Source organism: Hypanus sabinus, chromosome 6 (genome assembly GCF_030144855.1).
Source record: "Hypanus sabinus isolate sHypSab1 chromosome 6, sHypSab1.hap1, whole genome shotgun sequence".
NCBI lineage: Eukaryota > Metazoa > Chordata > Chondrichthyes > Myliobatiformes > Dasyatidae > Hypanus > Hypanus sabinus.
In genome coordinates, this window is record NC_082711.1 from 114,947,102 (window position 1) to 114,967,760 (window position 20,659).

Below are 20,659 nucleotides of genomic sequence, written 5' to 3' on the forward strand. Positions count from 1 at the left end.
GACCTGTGATTAGGCTAGGCTTAAATAGGTGGGTTCTTCGGCAGTGCAGCTCGACGGGCCGGAAGGGCCTGTTCAGCACTGCGTCTCTAAACCAATAAAAATATATAAATACATCTGCAGATGCTGGAAATCTGAACAACACACACAAAATGCTGGAGGAACTCAGCAGGCATCTATGGAAAAAAGTACAGTTTCAGGCCGAGACCCTTCAGCAGGACTGGAGAAAAAAAGCTGAGGAGTAGATTTAAAAGGTAGGGGTGGGGGAGAGAGAGAAATGCCAGGTGAGAGGTGAAACCTGGAGGGGAAGGGAAGTTGATTGGTGAAAGAGACAGAAGGCCATGGAAGAAAGAAAAAAGGAGATGGGAGGAGCACCAGTGGGAGGTGATGGATGGGCAAGAAGGTAACATGAGAGAGGGACAAGGGGATGGAAAATAGTGAGGGGGGGCATTACTGAAAGTTTGAGAAATCTATGTTCATGCCATCAGGTTGGAGGCTACCCAAACCGAATATGAGGCGGTGTTCCTCCAACCCAAGTGTGGTTTTATCGCGACACAGGGGTGGGGGAGGCCACAGATGGACATATCAGAATGGGAAGCAGAATTAAAATGGGTGGCCACTGGGAGACCCTGCTTGTTTTGGCGGACCGAGCGTAGGTGCTCGGCAAAACGGTCTCCCAATGTACGCTGGGTCTCGCCGATGTACAGGAAGCTGCACAGTATATGCCGTAACAGACTCACAGGTGAAGTGTCGGAAGGACTATTTGGGCCCTGAATGGTAGTGAGGGAGAAGGTGTAGGTCTTGTTCTGCTTTCAAGGATAAGTGCCCGGAGGGAGATCAGTGGGAAAGGACGAATAGACAAGAGAGTCACATGGGGAGCGATCCCTTTGGAAAGCAGAAAGTGGGGGTGGAGGGGAAGATATGTTTGGTGGTGGGATCCCGTTGGAGGTGGTGGAAGTTTTGGAGAATTATGTGCTGGACACGGAGGCTGGTGGGGTGGTTGGTGAGAACGAGGAACCCTATCCCTGGTAGGATGGGGGGGGTGGGGTAAGAGCAGACACATGTGAAACAGAAGAGATGTGTTCGAGGGCAGTTTTGATGGTGGAGGAATGGAAGCCTCTTTCTTTGGGCGAAAAAAGAGGACATCTCCTTCGTTCTAGAATGAAAAACCTAATCCTGAGAGCAGACGTGGAGGAATTGAGAGAAGGGGATGGCGGTTTTACAAGTGGCAGGTTGGGACGAGGTATAGTCCAGCTAGCTGTGAGAGTCCGTGCGTTTGTAATAGACATCGGTGGATAAGCTGTCTCAGGAGATAGAGACAGTGAGATTGAGAAAGGGGAGGGTCATGTCAGAAATGGACCAGGTGGAAGTTGGAGAAAAAGTGCTTGGAACATAGACTGTGTGACCATGACATGGGTGATCATGGTCTTTCCATGACCATGATTGCTCTTGGTAAATTTTTCTACAGAAGTCATTTGCCGTTGCCTTCAACTGGGCAGTGTCTTTACAAGACAGGTGATTCCAGCCATTATCAATAATCGTCAGAGATTGTCTGCCTGGCATCAGTGGTGACATAACCAGGACTTGTGATCTGCACCGGCTGCTCATACAACCATCCACCACCTGCTCCCATGGCTTCACATGACCCTGATCGGGGGCTAAGCAGGTGCTACACCTTGCCCAAGGGTGACCTGCAGGCTAGTGGAGGGAAGGAGCACCTTACCTCCTTTAGTAGAAACGTATCTACACCCTGACACCCGGTATCTTTTACATCTCTATCATTTATCAATGTTTCTTCATATTTAACCCCTCAACAACTAGAAAGTGTCCATCTCTATCCACTGTGTGTGCCATGTTCCAAATGCCATTATCTTATCAGGCTTTGCTCTCACACACTCTCTCCCTACATTTGAAGGCCTTGATAGAGTGGATGTGGAGAGGATGGTTCCCATGGTGGGTGAATCTAGGACCAGAGGACACAGTCTCAGAATAGAGGGGCAGATGTCCTTTTAGAACAGATGAGGAGAAATTTCTTTAACCAGGGAGTAGTGAATCTGTGGAATTCATTGCCACAGGCAGCTGAGGAGGCGGACTCATTGGGTATTTTTGAAGCAGAGGTTGATAGATTCTTGGTTAGTCAGGCATGAAAGGATCTGGGGAGAAGGCAGAAGATTAGGGCTAAGAAGGAAAATGAATCTGCAATGATGAAATGGTGGAGCAGACTCAATAAGCCAAATGGCCTAATTCTGCTCCTATATTTTATGGTCTTAGAATAGTTTTATTCAAGTCCTGTCATTAGTTGCTCTCCCACCACACTTTGCCGACGCCGAATGCTCAGGGAGGTAGTACCGTCCAATGGGAAGGAGGGTAGAAGTGCACGTGAGTAAAAACCAAGGCTGAGACTTTAAATAACTTCATCATCACTTCCCGATAACCCCCGTCACCGGAGAGAAAACCTCAGCGGTTCTCTTAAGTTCCTGGACGTGTTCATAATCTGGCAGATAAAAGCTCCTGACTTGTTCCTGTCCAAACAAATCTCGGAAGTGCTTAAATAGGAAGCACAGGAAGCAGCAGTAAGACAGATTGTTACCTGCTGTTTCTGGTCTGGTCTGGTGTTTTTCAAGGAGATCCCATGAATTGCCTCTGGCTGCTTCTCTTGTGTTTTGGAAAGGGGCCAAGGGTGACAGTCAACTGAATAAATTAGCTTTAGTCCATAAGACCATGAGATAAAGGAGCAGTGTTAAGCCACTTGGCCAATCAGGTCTGCTCCATCATGGCTGATTTATTATCCCTCTCAACCCCATTCTCCTGCCTTCCCCCCGTAACCTTTGATGCCCTGACTAGTCAATCTCTGCTTTAAATATACCCAATGACTTGGCCTCCTCTGCAGTCTGTGGCAATGAACTCCACAGATTCACCACCATCTGGCTAAAGAAATTCCTCCGCATCTCTGTCCTAAATGGACAATTCTGAGGTTGTGTCCTCTAGTCCTAGATTCCACCACTGTAGGAAACCTCTTCTGCACATCCACTCTGTCTAGACATCTCGATATTTGATAGGTTTTGTTGAGATCCCCTCTTGATTATTCTAAACTCCTGCGAGTTCAGGCTCAGAACTATCAAACGCTCCTCATACATTAACCCTTTCATCCCTAGAATCATTTTCGTGACCCTCTCAGGAAAGAGGGCCAAAGCTGCTCACAATACACCAAGTGCGGTCCAGCAAATGCCTTATAAAGCCTCAGAATTACATCCTTGCTTTTATATTCCAGTCCTTTCAAAGTGAGTGCAAACATTGCATTTGCCTTCCTTACCCCTGAGTTAACCTTCAGGGACTCTGCAGTCCTACTGCCGTCAGAATGGTGTAACCTCTTTGCAGCTGCAAGTATCATTGCATCATAGAATCCGATCCCACTTGCAGCTCCAGGCTGCAATAAAACAGCACCAATGCTTAAAATAACAATGGAGGTAATAGGACTTCAGCAGACTCCCCGAGAAGGTGCTGCTCAGTGTCTGGGTGTACCAAAATGGTACGGAGTATCCGCACTATGTCAGGAATTGGTTACTCCTTTACTGGATAGGCTGACATCCACTAACCTGGCACAGATAATGAGTTAATCTGATGTCTCTTTAGTGATACAGCAGGACTACAGGCCCTTCCGGTCCAATTGTACCCCTGTGACCAATTATCCTACAAATCCATACGCCATTGGACTGTGGGAGGAAACCTATACGGTCACAGGGAGAGCAGAGTCTCCAGCTGCAGGAATTGAACCTAGGTCCCTGTCACTGTACACTACCCTACCGCCCCCTGCTGAATACTATCAGGACTTAGGAATGTTTTGAGCTGGTGACCATTCATCAGAACCTGAACTGTTCACTGTCTCCCTTTCCACAGGTGCAAAGTGATCTGCTGAGATTTTCTTGCGTTTCCATCATTTGCAAGGGTTTTTTTTTTATTTTTCCGTCTCTATAAATGTATCTTTGTGATTAATTGCAGTTCTGCCTCCCCATCCCAGGATGTGCTGCATTTCACTGACCCTGGTATATGCATTTTCACTACAAAGAATGCATCTTGCAGCCCCAGGGATTTCAGTCTGCCTGACTTCATGACTTTCCCCTTTTTTGAATAGCAAATTCCCCTTCAGCTCTGCACCACTGAATCGGAGAAATTGCCGCAGAGATCAAGAGTGTTGGGGCCACTCTGCCCTCACTAGCAAGGATGAAATTCAAGCAACACACACAAAATGCTGGTGGAACACAGCAGGCCAGGCAGCATCTATAAGGAGAAGTTTCGGGCCGAGCCCCTTCGTCAGGACTAACCGAAAGGAAAGATAGTAAGAGATTTGAAAGTAGTGGGGGGAGGGGGAAATGCGAAATGATAGGAGAAGGCCAGAGGGGGTGGGATGAAGCTGAGAGCCAGAAAGGTGATTGGCGAAAAGGATACAGAGCTAGAGAAGGGAAAGGATCATGGGACGGGAGACCTAGAGAGAAAGAAAAGGGGAGTGGAGCACCAGAAGGAGATGGAAAACAGGCAGATTGATGGGCAGAGAGAGAGAGAAAAAAGGAGGGGGAAAATCTAAATCAATCAGGAATGGGGTAAGAAGGGGAGGAGGGGCATTAACGGAAGCTAGAGAAATCAATGTTCATGCCATCAGGTTGGAGGCTACCCAGCCGGTATATAAGGTGTTGTTTCTCCAACCTGAGTGTGGCTTCATCTTGACAGTAGAGGAGGCCATGGATAGACATATCAGAATAGGAATGGGACGTGGAATTAAAATGTGTGGCCACTGGGAGATCCTGCTTTTTCTGGCAGACCGAGCATAGGTGTTCAGCAAAACGGTCTCCCAGTCTGCGTCGGGTCTCACCAATATATAAAAGGCCACACCGGGAGCACCGGACGCAGTATATCACACCAGCCGACTCACAGGTGAAGTGTCGCCTCACCTGGAAGGACTGTCCGGGGCCCTGAATGGTGGTGAGGGAGGAAGTGTAAGGGCAGGTGTTCCGTTTACAAGGATAAGTGCCAGGAGGGAGATCAGTGGGAAGGGATGGGGGGGGGATGAATGGACAAGGGAGTCGCGTAGGGAGCGATCCCTGTGGAAAGCAGAAAGGGGAGGAGAGGGAAGTACTCGTGAGGAAGAAAGTTACAGAGTACGGGGAAGTTATCAATGGACAGGTCGGGTGGACACAGACTCGGTGTTCAGTCCAGAGAGGTGAGATGACATGTATGGGACTGAACAAAGTCAGGAAACTTGTGATAAATAGTCAGACACCAGAAAATGACTACGGACTCTCACCATTCTGGTAGTGCCATCTTCTCATTACTGCCATCAGGGAGGAGGACAGGAGCCCAAAAAGCCACGTTCACTGATTCAGAAACAGCTTCTTCCCCTCCATCAGATTTCTGAGTGGTCTGTGCACCTCATTATACCTTCCTCTTTTGCACTATTAATTTAAAATTTTATAGGAATTGTCTGCCTTTGCACAGAACTGCTGCTGCAAAGCATTTCATGATATGTTGGTTATAATAAATCTGATACAGCAATGTGGAGGAAAAGGGTGATTTTGCAGTACTGCCTGAAGTCGGATATCTGTATGAGGAGTGTACAGCTCGAAATGGATCCTTTGGACCTGCCTTCACAGAAAACGGCATTGATATAGGCACAGATGTGGGGGCAGTATTGGAAATATAAACAGCCATCCACTCCTACAGCACCATCCTTGTAGCCAAAGAGCACTGGAAACTGTGGCTCAGAGCCTGCATTGTTCCATCCCTAGCTTGCTGTAAATGACCCGGGATGGATGTTCTCCGAGCCTGGCAGTCTATTTCTTGTTAAAGATATGGAACCACACCGTATCCAGGCTACAGTTCGGCTCATTAATGGGGCAACTCATTTTCTATCACTTGCCTGACGATACTTTCTCTCTTTTTTTTGCCTCTCTAGTATCCTTTTATAATTCCACACCAGCACTTCCCATTCTCGGGTATTTCTATAACATTGTGTTGCAGGTTTTCCTTTCTTCTCATTTTCCTACCCTGCATGATTGAGGATGTGAGAGTTTCCCTCGGTCCCTCGCTATGTGCTCCCCACTCTACCCTCCAGTCCATACCCACCCCTCTGCCCTCTTTCTAATTTACCATCAAGTAACTTTCTTGACTACTTTTGGGCTCATCCCATTTCAAAACAAAATCCAGTCTACTTTATGTCCCCCTGTCAAACTTGTGCACTGATCTTAAAAGTTCTCTTCAATGAATTTTCAGAATTCTTTTCCACCTTTACCTGTTGTTGTTGACCTTGTTTACGTTGTGTGCACTACCTGCAGGAAAGATGTGAGTAAGATTGAAAGAGTATAGAGAGTTTGCCATGATGTTGCTGGGTCTGGAGGTCCTGAGTTATGAGGAAAGATTGAACTAGTTAGGACTTCATTCTCTAGAACATAGAGAACATAGATTTGATAGAGGTATTCAAAACTATGACAGGTATAGTTAGGGACAGACTTTTCCACTGAGGTTGAGTGGGACTATAGCCAGAGGTCATGGGTTAAGGATGAAAGGTGAAAAGTTTAAGGGGAACATGAGAGGAAACCTCTTCACTCAGAGGGTTGTGAGAGTGTGGAACAAGCTGCCAGCACGAGTGGTGGAAGCAAGCTCGATTTCAATGTTTGAGAGAAGTTTGGATAGGTACATGGATGGGAGGGGTATGGTCCCGATGCAGGTCGATGGGAGTAGGTTGTTTAAATGGTTTGCATTGGAAGAGATGGGCTGAAAGACCTGTTTCTCTGCTGTCAGGTTTTCTATGACTCCATTTCACGTTGGTTGGAATCCCCACTAATCTGCCCCGTTTGCTTTTGATCTCTTCTCCAGTGCCTCCTTTAGTTCAACTCGTATACTCTCATTTATTGATTTCTCTAGGATCTTGTCCTCCTCACAGATCATTTATTTCCTTAGATGACACTGATAGGCTTCCTGAATCCCATATCCCATCTGAAAGGCTTGTGTAAGGAGTTCTGAGCCAGCATTCCTGCACTCTATGGCTCGGCTGAGTAACAGCCACATCGCACACCCATGTGTTTTTTTGTCTACCTCCCTTTTGGTGCCAATCTTCCCAGAATCATACTGCCATAAAGTTTTTCCCTGATTCTTACTGAACCTTTCTTGTGTCTTGGCCTTCTGAAACTGCTCTTGAGTTCTCATTCCCAGGCCAAGTAGTTTCCATCCACCCTGAAGTCAAATGCCATCCTCGTCTCCAGGATATTGATACTTGAGATGTTGCCCTCCATTCCCCTCCCCTGTTTGCACTGTCCTCTATTTGTAATCAACACATTGCATATATGGCGGCACCTCTTGAGGCCCTACATTTTTAATCATATTCCCAGCACTGCTTGGAGGACCTCATCATTCTTCCCATTTCTTGATGGTGTTGCTTTGGACCACAATCTCATTCCACCTCAATACTCTGCGCCCACTCGCGGCATCTCTGGAACTGTAGAGGCAACAGAGTCTCAGCGATGTTGATTACAGACTAGGCTCCAGCTGTCCTTCCCTGAGAAACCGTGGCCATCTCCAGTTTTCAGAGAGAAACACAAGTGGTTGCACTTGGGGCTCCAGCACCATCTGTCAGTTTATGGCAGGTCTCACCAATGTAGAGGTGGCGGCATCGGGAGCACCAGACACAATAGGCAACCCCAGCACATTTGCAGAGGAAGTGCAGACCTGGAAGAGCTGATAGGGGCCCTGAATGGTAGTGAGGAAGGAAATGTAGAGGCCAGGTGTATCACTTGCTCTGCTTGCGAGGGTAAGTGCAGGGAGGGAGTCAGTGGGGATGGACGAAAGGAGAAGGGAATCACAGAGGAAGTGATCCAGGCGGAAAGCAGAGAGGGGAAGAAAAATAAAGATGTGTTTAGTGGTAGGGTCCTGTTGAAGATGGTGGAAGTTGCAGAGGATGTGGTCGCTGTTGTTCTGGTAGGTAAGGACAAGAGGAACTCTGTCACTGTTAAGGTGTCAAGAAGATGGGGTGAGCACGGATATACGGGAAATGGAGACGAAGCGGGTGAGGAGGAAGGGAAACCCTGTTTGTTGAAGGAGGACACCTTCCGGTCAAGCTGGCGCCTGCATACAATGCTCCTTTGGTCAGCATCTTCGGGCTAGATCACTTTTCACTTTTCCTTTTCACTCCTTTTATGTCTTTTGCACTTGTTTCTCGTCTTGAATGTGATTCTGGAACTGTTGGAGACTGTGTTTTGCTGTTTGGAGATTGTTTGAGTGCTTCTGCACTCTGTGGTCTCTGCGAGGCAGAGGCAGCGTGAGTGAACCTTGTGGGGAGAAAGCTGCAGGATGGCGCACGAGCCCAGTGCAGATTGAAACATCGAAGTGCCGTCTGATCTTCCTCTCTGTACTGGAGAGAGGCGAGCCTGCCGCTGAACCGGGGATTTCCCGCATTGTGGATGTGGCATTGGACTATAAAATCTCTTTTTCAGTCTGGTAGTTTTTATATTGTGCTTTTTCGCCTGAAATAGTTCACAGCCAGGGTTACCTCCATCTCTGCTTATCACCTTATGTGTATCTTTCTTCATTCTTACCCCAGATATTAGATGAAGTGGAGAAAAGACGAGAGCTTTCGCCCGCCCTCGTCCACCCTTTCATGAGGAGCGTCATGGAGGCCCCTTTCCCTGCCCCAGGTCGAGTCATCACGGTGAAGAGCTTCCTGCCAGGCTCAGGAAATGAGGTAATCAGGCTGCCGCAGGTAGATGGCACAAGAAGTGATGGTGGGCAAGGTGGGTCAGTGCCGTGGCCAGGGATGAGGCAGGAACTGAACGGGACGCCCAAGAAGAGAAGTGAAGCCTAGAGTGGGAAGGAACTTGTGGTTTATACATGGACCCTGGCCAGTGCAGGAGGTTGGGAAATGCTGAGCAGTGCATTAGAAGGTCTACAGGCAAGGTGGACCGAGACTGTTGGGTCTTGTGATGTCCTTTTCCCAGGGTTGAAATATCAGGTCATGCACTTAACATTAGGGGGTAATTTCAAAGTGATGTGCCGAGTAGGATTACTTTACCCAAAGTTGTGGGTGCCTGGAACATGCCACTAGAAGTGGTGGTCAAGACAAATAGGGCAGGTGTTTACCAGGCCCTTGGGCCCGTGAATGTGCGGAGAACAGAGGGATATGGACATTTAGTTGGGGATTTGATTACTAATTTAATTCATTTGGCGCAGCATCATGCACTGTAGTGTTCTGTGTTTGGAAAATATTGCCATCTTTTGCAGAACCATCTTTCTTGTACTGTGATGGAGGCATTTATGTAGAACAGTACAGCACAGGAACAGGCCACACTGTTGAACCAAACCAGCTACAAAGCAAATCAAAAACGCCCAGACACTAATCCCTCCTGACTACACACGCCCACATCTCTCCATTCTCCTTGCATCCATGTTCCTATCCAAACACCTCTGAAAAGCCTCTGATGTATTTGCCTCGGCCACCATACGGAACCTCATTTGGTCTTGGAGAGCAGGTTTCACTCTTGACACATAGAGTGGCTGCACGAGGGAAAACATGGCAATATTTGACACAGCAGGTCAATATCAAGGTCATTAGCACCAATGTCATTGTCTACATTGCCATTAGCACGAACAAATCAAGTACAACCCCATCCTAAAGGATTATGACACAAGACAAAAGGCTCTGACTGAGAAAGGAACTTGCATTTATCATAGTTTTAATATTCTGGAATGCTATCAAGCCCCTCCTCCTTTAATTTCCCTGTAATTTGTTCCTTCACGCCTGCCTTTCAGTCTACAGACTCCATGGCAACCATCCCTGCCATTGTTTACTGACCCCATTTATTCTCCACTCATGCCCATCATCTCCTGCTAGATTTTGCCACCTACCCCTGGAGTAGACTAGCTCACAGCAACCAAAGTGAACATCATTGGGATGTGGGAGGGAACCCAGGGGAAACTTACAAACTTCACATAAACAGTACCCAAAGAGAGGATCAAACCAAGGTCGCTGCAACTGGGAGAAAGCAGCTCTCCTGCCCATTCCCGTCACCAGGCACATGTTAGTTTCCTTCTCAGTCAGACTCCTGTTGTAATCCTATAAGCTAAATACAGTAGGTTACCTGGTTGCCACAGTGATGCATCACACTTTTCCCGTCCTCCCACAACCACTAAATGCAGTGCTTGCACTACGTGGTGTGAACTGTTGACTACAGGTCGACCTAGACAGGTGCAGGCTGCGGTGGCACGAGAGTGAGGAAGAGGTGTACAGTTGCTGGACTTGCTCTGAGAACAGAAATCGTGGAAGTTCTGGATTTGGCTGCATGAGACGGGACTTTGGAAAGTCTGTGATGGTTAATGGAATGTTGTACGTTAGATTCAGCAATGAGGTCAGGACATGGTACGACTGGGAAAGGCCAACAGCAGGCTGAGAGGCTGGGGTGGGTTTTGCTGGGATAATGCAGTTGTGGTCAAAGTCATCCATGCAGCTGCTGTAATGGGGCGGGTGGCCACAGACTATTGCATTTCTACGCAAGGACAGAACTTGTAGACCAAACCACAGCATCTTCCCAGTTTCACCGTTAGGCCCATTCTCAACTACATCTCCTCACGTCCCTTTTGCTCCTCGTTGCTGGTTAGCGCTACCGGTAATGTCCCGCACTGACACAAGACTGACATCCCTCAGGTGATTGAGCTCTGCCGACCCACGGATTCGAGGCTGGAGCACGTAGACTTCGAATGCCTCTTCGGGTGTTTGAACGTGCGGCATGTGGTCCACGTGTTTGCCTCTCTGCTCCTGGAACGGAGGGTGATCTTTATCGCAGACAAGCTCAGGTAAGGAGTTAAAATCACCTTGTGTACACTACACTGATCTCATTGTGGCTTCTTAAACCAGGACCCAGGATCTAGTCAACATGGAATCTGGGAGTGGAGGGGGAGCTTCTGGACTTGATGAAAGGTGGAATTCACAACTAGAGATGCTGGGGGCTGCACTGAAGGACAAGCTCGATACATGAGGGAGAAAGTAATAGAGGGGATGCTGGTAAAATGGCATCAACAGAAGGGGAAGCGGGCTTGTATGGAGCATGCACACAAGTGTAAAGCTGAATCAATTGTCACTACACTACAATTTATTTTGTCTATTGGCATCAACTGGGGAGGCTTGTGTATTGGAATATGAGCGAACAATGTGGGGCTCAAACTCTTTCCTCTGCTTCTGGACTTAAATATCACTGTTTCTCTTCTATGGCTCAACTCTCCGTTTTTACCTACACCTATACCTTTTCCTGCCAAGGCTCATCTTTGTGTCTTGTGTCTCCAGTTTAAAACAAATCTCAATATCACAACTGATTTAATGCTCTTCCCCCTACACACCGTTTTGCTTTTGTATTCCTGTAATGAAATTCACTCACTGGCTTACATGTCCCACTCACTGGATTTTATCCACAATGTTTTTGCCGTCTTATGACTAACATGTGCTGGCCCAGCCTTCCTGTAACCTGCGTTCTGCCCCACTCTCCCTGCCGTGTTTCTCGGTCACTCTGAATTCTCTTTGTATTTATAATGATTAACCGCTCTCTGGTCAGTGATGGTTCCTCTTGTTTTCCAGCACCCTCTCTAAGTGTGGGCATGCAGCTGTGGCCATGCTGTACCCATTCACCTGGCAACACACCTACATCCCTGTGCTTCCTGCTGTCATGATTGACATCGCTTGTTCTCCCACACCCTTCCTTATCGGAATCCTTTCCAACTCGGTGCCTCTGCTGAATGACCTGCCAATCGAGGAGGTGAGACTTCAGAAAACCCTCAGGGAGTGCCTGTTAGGACCTGGAAGTGGAAAATAATGAACTCTGAATTATGTGATTTCTGTCTAATCTAAGTGTGAGTTCAGTGATGGGGTGTTAAAATTAAAATTGTGAAATTATTGTCACTTTTTCGAAGATATCTGTACCTAATAAAGTGGCCACTAAGTGTATGTTCGTGGTCTTCTGCTGCTGTGGCCGGTCAAGGTTCGACATGATGTGCCATTTGGCGTGCGGTCAATTGAGTTACTGTCGCTGTCCTGTCATTGACAAAGTGTTTGCACCACACAGCTGCTGCTCACTGGATGTCTTTGACTGCTTTTCTCAACAATCAGGAGATCAGCCGTTTCTGAGATTCTCAAACCACCAACAATCGTTCCACCGTCAAAGACACTTAGATCACATCTCTTTCCCATTCTGATGTTTGGTCTGAACAACCGAACCTCTTGACCATGTCTGCGTGTATTAAGTTTCTGCCACATGATTGGCTGATTAGATATTTGCGTTGACGAGCAGGTGTACCTGATAAAGTGGCCACTGAGAGTATATTGAGTCATTACACGGTGCATTGAGATAGTCAGGGTCAAAAAATCAGTGAATGCAGAAGTGTAGGTAGATAGTAAGATGCAAGATCATAATGACGTAGATTGTGTCCATCTTGTCCCTAGAATTTTTAGTATTTCCTGAGGGTAGGGTATGTTCAAACAGTTTAATTTCTGTCTCCAAGACAAGTCTGTATGTTTGCAAGTTTATTTTATGTGTAAACCTTAAAACAAGACTTGCACTTGCTAGAAATCGGAGCCAGAACAGTTATGAAGACGGGTTGCAGGCCCAGAATGATAACTGCTTCTCTTTCCTCTGACGCTGACCAACTTGCCAGCGTCTTCCTCCCTTGTTTTTAGTTTGTACGTGTCTTTCAAGCAATGGACAGAAGTGCAGAAGAGTCCAGTTGAAGGGATTCACCCTGAAAGGTTGACTGTCCATGTCCCTGACCTGCAGAGTTCCTCCAGATTCCAGCTTCTGCGTTCTCTTGTTTCTCCGTCCTTGAGGCAAGGTGTGTGTTCTCCTCGTGAGTGTGTCTCCCAGGCTAGCGACCTGCTTGGGCAGTGCGTCAGAGGGCAGGGTGGTATGCAGTCAGTATTATGTGCCTCTAGGGGCACTAGAGGAATGCCTTCCCTTAGTGACCTGAAGAAAAGCTCTTGTGCAAAGCTGTTCCTTGCTGTCTGGGTATGGAATCGAGTGAGCACATTTGCTGCCATACTGATCTGGTTCTGTTCCTTGCTGTCTGGGTATGGAATCGAGTGAGCACATTTGCTGCCAAACTGATCTGGTTCTGGCTGCCCCTGTTGCTGGTGGAGTATTCCAGCTTCTTTCCGGAATGTCAAGGTCGCTGCAACCTTGTGGAAGAGAATTCCCGTCACTGTTTGGCTCCTGTTGATGGTGATGTGCCACCGAAGGTCAATGTTCAAATCCAGGCATCCAAATGTTTGAGAGCAGTTAGGATGGCAGGGTGGGGGTACGACTCTACCTAAGGAAGTGTCGGGCACTCCTTCCTTCCGCTAGTCTGCAGCTCACCCTTGAGGAAGGTGTGGCATCTTCCTGGCCCCCAGTCAGGCCACGTGAAGTCATGGGAGCAGGTAATGGATGGTTGTATGAACAAGTGGCAGATAGCACAAGTCCTGGTTATGCAACAACTGATGCCAGACAGACAATCTCTGACGGGTATTGATAATGGCTGGGGTCACCCATCTTGTAAAGATACTGCCCAGAAAAAGGCAATGGCAAGCCATTTCTGTAGAAAAGTTTGCCAAGAACAGTCATGGTCAAGACCATGTGGTACGGCACCTGATGATGATGAATCCCAGTGAAAACCTAACGTGATGTTGCACAGTTAGAGGCCCCTGTGTGTGATAGGGATAGCGATGCCAGCTAATTTGTCTGTCCATCGTTACCAACGGATGTGGTAGGAATGGTTCTGCTCAATGATAAGGACAGCAGTGAAGCAAATATTTTTAAATCAACAATCCAGTGGTTTCATGGTTAGTTTCCCTATCTGTGTTATCAGCTCAGCTGTGTTTGTTTATATTGCCTTGGTGCAGCACGTGGAGGCTGCTTGTTTGATTTTTTTTAATTCCAAATGGATTTAACTGCTTGGAAGTTACTTCTCCAGCTCCCATAGTGGGGCTTGAATCTTCTGAGCAGTGATTCAGACAGACAGACAGACTTTATTGATCCCGAGGGAAATTGGGTTTTGTTACAGTCGCACCAACCAAGAATAGTGTAGAAATATAGCAATATAAAACCATAAATAATTAAATAATAATAAGTTAATTATGCCAAGATTGTGAATGAGCCATGAAATAGATGCCTCTTTACACTCTGAGGGGCACCATGGAGTACGGTCACTGCATCGTTGCCACGTGCTGATTACAGAAGGGGGTTTTTCCCAACTCCTTCCTTCCGGTGATTTAACAGGGTTCTACAAACTGAAGAGATGCTGGGTTTGACTGAGCTGTGTGTCATTATGAAATGGGGTCCTCGTGGAACCACATAACTCACTCCCTGTCCATTACGCTGTCTGTTTTCCAGGTGCTGGTAGTGGACTTGTGTGCCAACAGGTTTCTGAGAAAGGTGAGTGCAGCGCTGCCCTGCGAGTGAAAGCTGTGGAGTTCCTCACTGGCGTGCCCGGCTGAAGTTTACTGAATTTGGTACCCTCTCTTGTTGCTGGGTCAATAGTCTAGAATCCTCTTTGCCCCTCTGCCGCGAGGCAAGTTTTGTAATGCAGAGCTGCTGATGTGGAGCCCCGTTCATACCCTCTCCACCCCGCCAGACACAGAATGAACCAGTCACTGTAAACGCATTCCTAGCGGAATGGACTTCAGGCGGCAGGATGAGGCAGGAGTCTCACTGGCTGAGACTGCAGGGAACAGAATCAGGCTGGTTTATTTAATTCCACGTATCTGGATGTCTCCAAGTCACTGAGGAGATGTCTGCCTTGTGCCGCCGCATCAGATTCCATCTTGAGTTGATGGCAAAGAAAAAACAAGGCAAGTTGCAGCTTTTTCCATTCCTATTGGTGCCCTCCAGATAATTTCCCATCATGCGGCTGACACCAGTGGTGCTCTCACGTTCTCCTGGCTACTGAAACCGGTAACGTGAAGCAATAGATGTGGTGGGTTCTGTAAGTGTTGATCAGCCAACCCTTCCTGTGCACAAGCAGCACACCCCTACACACACGCGTGCACAGCATGTGTGCACACTAGACAACAGGAAGCGTTTGTTTAGTGGTTTCCGTTTCCTTTGAGATCCCCTGGTTATTTAAGGGAAGCCTTTGACCTCAGGAGTTGAAGTACTCTTGCCTCATCCGTGCCGGTGTTACTAAAATCTGTGCACTGTGTTTAGGAGCCGTTAATGTTGTTTAGTGTTACTGTGTTTACCAAACCACATCAGTGGAGACAGTGACTGTTCGGTGTGGATATTGTAAACAACTTGCCTGTTACTAATGGCTCTCCTGAAGTGCTATTGCATCCCTCTGTCCCCACAGGGAGCCCATCTAACCTAACATCCAAGGTGTAGAGTATGTACCTCCCTCGAACTGTTACACGGCCACTGTCAACAGTGAGTCTACTGCTCTGAGGGGCACAGTTTGCGTGGCTGAATCTCCTGATCTTTGCCCCCCCCCCCCCCCCCCCACAGATGGATGATGAAGATTGCATTCTTCCCCACAAGCTCCAAGCTGCACTGGTGCACATCTTTGAGCAGAGAAATGAAATACTTGCTTCAGAGGAAGGAGCAGAGGCTGCAGATGGTGAGTACAATGAACTGTGACTGCTAGGCACTGTGCTTTGTCTCTGGCGTTGCCAATAGTTGATGAAAATCGTGGATTTATTGATCCTAGAGGAGTACAACAGATTCAGCAAGTAATTCACAAATGGTGTGGTGATTCTCTATGGAAGCTGGAGTACAAACCTTGAGCGAGTTTGCATGTTCAGGTTTAGGCCGTTTATCTTAGGCCTTGCTTCAGGGAGGAGTGTTCGATATGTGCTGTGTAGTTTGATGTAGTCAATCATGGTCTTTCCATGACCATGATTGCTCTTGGCAAATTTTTCTACAGAAGTGGTTTGCCATTGCCACCTTCTGGGCAGTGTCTTTACCAGATGTTCAAAGGGGAAAGCACAGAAGTAATGTGGGAGAAGTTTAGGGACCACTTGAGCTGGGTTCAGGATAGGTTTGTCCCACTGAGGCAAGGAAAAAATGGTAGGAAAAGGGAACCGTGGCTGACGAAACACGTGAGGCAACTCGTCAAGAGGAAAAAGGAAGCATATGTTAGATATAAGAAGCAGGAAACAGGAGGGGCTCATGAGAAATATAGGGTAGCCAGGAAGGAGCTAAAGAAAGGATTTAGGAGAGCTCGAAGGGGGCAAGAGAAGGCCTTGGCATGTAGGATTAAGGAGAACCCCAATGCATTCTATGCGTATGTGAAGAACAGGAGGATGATGAGAACGAAGGTGGGACCGCTAAAGAATAAAGAGGGCAACATGTGCCTGGAGGCGGAGGAGGTTGGGGAGGTCCTAAATGAATACTTTGCTTCAGTATTCACAAGTGAAAAGGATCTTGATCAAGATGAGGTCGAAGTAGAGTGGGCCTGTGTGCTGGACAGTGTGGGGATTATGGAAGAAGAAGTGCTGGATCTTCTTAAAAACATCAAGATTGATAAATCCCCAGGGCCGGATATGATACACCTCAGGTTGTTGTGGGAATTGAGAGAAGAGATTGCAGGAGCATTAGCTATGATCTTTGAATCCTCTTTGGCTACAGGGGAAGTGCCGGAGGACTGGAGAATGGCAAATGTAGTTCCCTTGTTTATGAAAGGTAATAGGGAGAAACCTGGGAACTATAGACCAGTGAGTCTTACGTCAGTGGTCTGCAAACTACTGGAAAGGATTCTTAAGGATAGGATCTACGAGCATTTGGAGAAGTACAGTCTACTCATGGATAGTCAAAATGGCTTTGTGAAGGGAAGATCATGCCTCATGAGCCTGATTGAGTTTTTTGAAGAGATAACAAAAGAAATTGACGAGGGTAGGGCAGTGGATGTGGTCTACATGGACTTTAGCAAGGCATTTGACAAGGTCCCTTACAAGAGACTCATCCAGAAAGTCATGAGGCATGAGATAAGTGGAACCTTAGCTGTTTGGATAAAAAAATGGCTTAAAGGAAGAAAGCAGAGGGTAGTTGTGGAAGGAAAGTACTCTGCCTGGAGGTCGGTGACTAGTGGAGTGCCGCAGGGATCTGTCCTGGGACCCCTGCTATTTGTAATTTTTATAAATGACCTGGATGTAGAGGTGGAAGGATGGGTAAGTTTGCAGATAACAATAAGATTGGAGGAGTTGTGGATGGAGCTGTAGGTGGTCGAAGTTTACAAGAGGATATAGACAGGCTGCAGAGTTGGGCAGAAAAATGGCAGATGGAGTTCAATCCGGATAAGTGTGAGGTGATGCATTTTGGAAGGACAAACCAGAAGACTGAGTACAGGATTAATGGTCAGTTACTTAAGAGTGTGGATGAACAAAGGGACCTTGGGGTTCAAATCCATACAACCCCCAAGGTCGCTGCACAGGTTGATAGGGTAGTTAAGAAGGCCTATGGGATGCTAGGCTTCATTAACAGGGGTATTGAGTTCAAGAGTAGAAAGGTCATGTTGCAACTCTACAAATCTCTGGTGAGACTGCACTTAGAGTATTGTGTTCAATTCTGGTCACCTCATTATAGGAAGGATGTGGAAGCTATGGAGAGGGTGCAGAGGAGATTTACCAAGATGTTGCCTGGTTTGGAGAACAAGTCGTATGAAGCAAGGTTAGCAGAGCTGGGACTTTTCTCTTTGGAGTGTAGAAGAATGATAGAGGTCTACAAGATTATGAGAAGTATAGATAGGGTAGATAGTCAGTACCTGTTTCCCAGGGCACTAATAGCAACCACCAGAGGGCATATGTACAAAATTAAGGGAAGGAAATTTAGGGGAGATATTAGGGGTAGGTTTTTTTTACACAGAGGGTTGTGAGTGCCTGGAATGACTTGCCAGGGATAGTGGTGGAGGCTAAAACATTAGGGGTATTTAAGAGCCTCTTGGACAGGCGCATGGATGAAAGAAAAATAGAGGGTTACAGGGTGGTGTGGGTTTAGTACTTTTTTTTAAGGATTATATGGGTCGGCACAACATGGAGGGCTGAAGGGCCTGTACTGTGCTGTAATGTTCTGTGGTTCTAAGATGGGTGACCCCAGCCATTACCAATACTCTTCAGAGATTAAAAGGCAACACGAGTGAATCTGCAGATGCTGGAAATAAATAAAAACACAAAATGCTGGCAGAACTCAACAGACCAGACAGCATCTATGGGAGGAGGTAGTGACGATGTTTCGGGCCGAAACCCTTCATCAGCCCGAAACATCGTCACTACCTCCTCCCATAGATGCTGTCTGGCCTGCTGAGTTCTGCCAGCATTTTGTGTTTTTACTCTTCAGAGATTGTCTCCCTTGCGTCAGTGGTCTAGTGATATACACCGGCTTTTCATACAACCTTCCACTACCTGCTCCCATGTCTTTACGATACCCTGATTGGGGGCTGAGCAGGTGCTCCACGTTGCCCAAGGTGACCTGCAGGTTCACGCAGGGAAGGAGCACCCTACACCTCCTTTGGTGGAGATGTATCTCCACCCACCACCCTTTCCCAATGACTTGATCCCACGTAGAACAGTCCTCTACTCTCTGAGTTCTGTGAACGTCGTAACAAAGGACTGTCCAGATACCTGTTGAGTGATTGGTTTCCTCAGGTGAGCTAGTCCAGATCCAGAGAACGCAATCTTTAATACAATGTCTGTCTTCTTGGACAGTGGTAAGTCTTTGGAGTATTCTGTCTAGTGAGCTCGGTCTTTACAGATATCCAAAAGCACAGGGGAGCTTCCTGAACCCATTAGAAACACGGTTAATCACACCGAATAGCAGTCCAGGCTTCAGGGCCCGGGTGGCCTACTCTTGTTCCTATTTCCTTGCATTCTTAAGTTCAAATTTGATCTTGCTTGCATGTGACTGCTTAACTTTTAAATGCTCTATGGAGTGACCCAGCAAGCAACTCATTGTATGAAACCATGAGTGTTAAGTAGATAATAGACAGCATTGGACAAGCCACCATATTTGGATACAGTAAAGTTTCCCCAGCCCAGGATATCTTGTACAGTCCTCTCTAACATCTGGGAATTGGTGTCTCCTGAAGTGGAACAGATAAGGTTTTATAACAACTTGGTAGGTTTTTGGGTGTTGGCTCTTCCACAAGTTCTGTTTTTAACTTGTCAGCAGAATTTTAAAATGACAGGTGCATAGCTGGGCTTTGAACCCATGCCTGTGGATTATGGGCCCAAGCCTCAGTTTCCTGACTGTGTTTCAAGATTGTTTCTAGACCCCTGTGCCACAGCTGTATGCCAAGTTACACAGACATTAAAAGATGGTAACATGTTATAAACATGAGAAATTCTGCAGATGCTGGAAATCCAAAGCAACACACACAAAATGCTGGAGGAACCCAGCAGGCCAGGCTGCCTCTATGGAAACAAATAAGCAGTAGATGTTTTGGGGCCAAGACCCTTCTCCGGGGCTGAGAAGGAAGGCAGAATACGAGGTGTTACTCCTCCACCCTGTAGGTGGCCTTATCTTGACACAAGAGGAGGCCACGGACACGTGTCCAAACAGGAATGGGAATTGAAAATAAAATGTTCAGCTGTCAGTAAGTCCCGCTTGTGTCCAATGGCGCAGAGGTGCTCAATGAAGCTGTCCCCCAATTTACGATGGGTCTCAAATGTAGAGGAGGTCGCTTTGGGAGCACCAAACGCAATAGCCAATGCCAGCAGGTTCACAGGTGAAGTGCTACCTCACCCGGAAGGACTGTTTGGAGAGGTGAGGGAAGGGATGAATGACCGCCTGCAGGGATTCGTGGGGAGGGAATCACAGATCCCTGTGGAAAGTGGAAGGCGGGGGGGAAGATATATGTTTAGTGACAGGATGGTGGAAGTTACGGAGGATAGTGTGTGTTGGATGCGGAGGCTGATGGGTAAGGACAAGAAGACTCTCATGATTAAGGAGGCGGGAAGATGGTGAAAGCATGGATGTATGGGAAATGGAGTAGACATGGGTGAGGGCAGCTTCAATAGTAGCGCGAGGGAAACCCTGTCCTTTAAAGGAGATCGCTGATGCCCTGAAACAGAAAACTGCGTCCTGGGAATGGAGGCGAGGAAACTGAGAAAAAGGAACAGCTTTTTTATAGGACATGGGGTGGCAAGAGGTATAGTCGAGATCACTGGGTATCAATAGGTTTATAAAAGATGTCTGTTGACCGTTTGTCTCCTAAGGATGGAGACAGAGAGATCGTGAAAGGGGAGGGAGGTGTCAGAAAAAGACCGAGTGAATTTAAGGGCAGGGTGGAAGTTAGAGGCAGAGTTGATCAAATTGGCGAGCTCAGCATGAGTGCATGAAGCAGCACCAATGCAGTTGTCGATGTAGCGGAGGAAGAATTTAAGAGTATGGCAGGGGAAGGCTTCAAACGTAGACTGTTCCAGATAGCCAACAAAGAGACAGCATATCTTGGGCCCACATGAGTTTGGAGAAAGTGGGAGGAGCCCAAGGAAAATCATTCAGGTTGGCAATCAGTCTGCCAGACAGACGGAGGAGGGTGGTGGTGGAGGAGGGATATAGGTTCTTTCTTTTGTCAAGAAAGAAGCAGAGATCTTAGAGAAACTAAAACGTTTGGCCTTCAGAAAGCTCTGATTTTGACAGATGGAAGGGAGGTGATGATGAAACAGCCTCCCAATTTA

The 20,659-nt window shown here is 47.2% G+C and overlaps 1 protein-coding gene across 2 annotated transcripts in view; it reads left to right on the forward strand.

The window, feature by feature from the left end:
* The window catches only part of LOC132395770 (DENN domain-containing protein 2C-like), a 184,458-nt gene that overhangs the window by 153,735 nt on the left and 10,064 nt on the right, over positions 1–20,659 (forward strand). For both annotated transcript variants that reach the window (XM_059972779.1, XM_059972780.1), the window contains exons 13-17: positions 8,585–8,725; positions 10,682–10,830; positions 11,606–11,783; positions 14,388–14,429; positions 15,495–15,606. In XM_059972779.1, the coding sequence (XP_059828762.1) occupies positions 8,585–8,725; positions 10,682–10,830; positions 11,606–11,783; positions 14,388–14,429; positions 15,495–15,606 (622 nt within the window). The remainder of the gene's footprint in view (positions 1–8,584; positions 8,726–10,681; positions 10,831–11,605; positions 11,784–14,387; positions 14,430–15,494; positions 15,607–20,659) is intronic.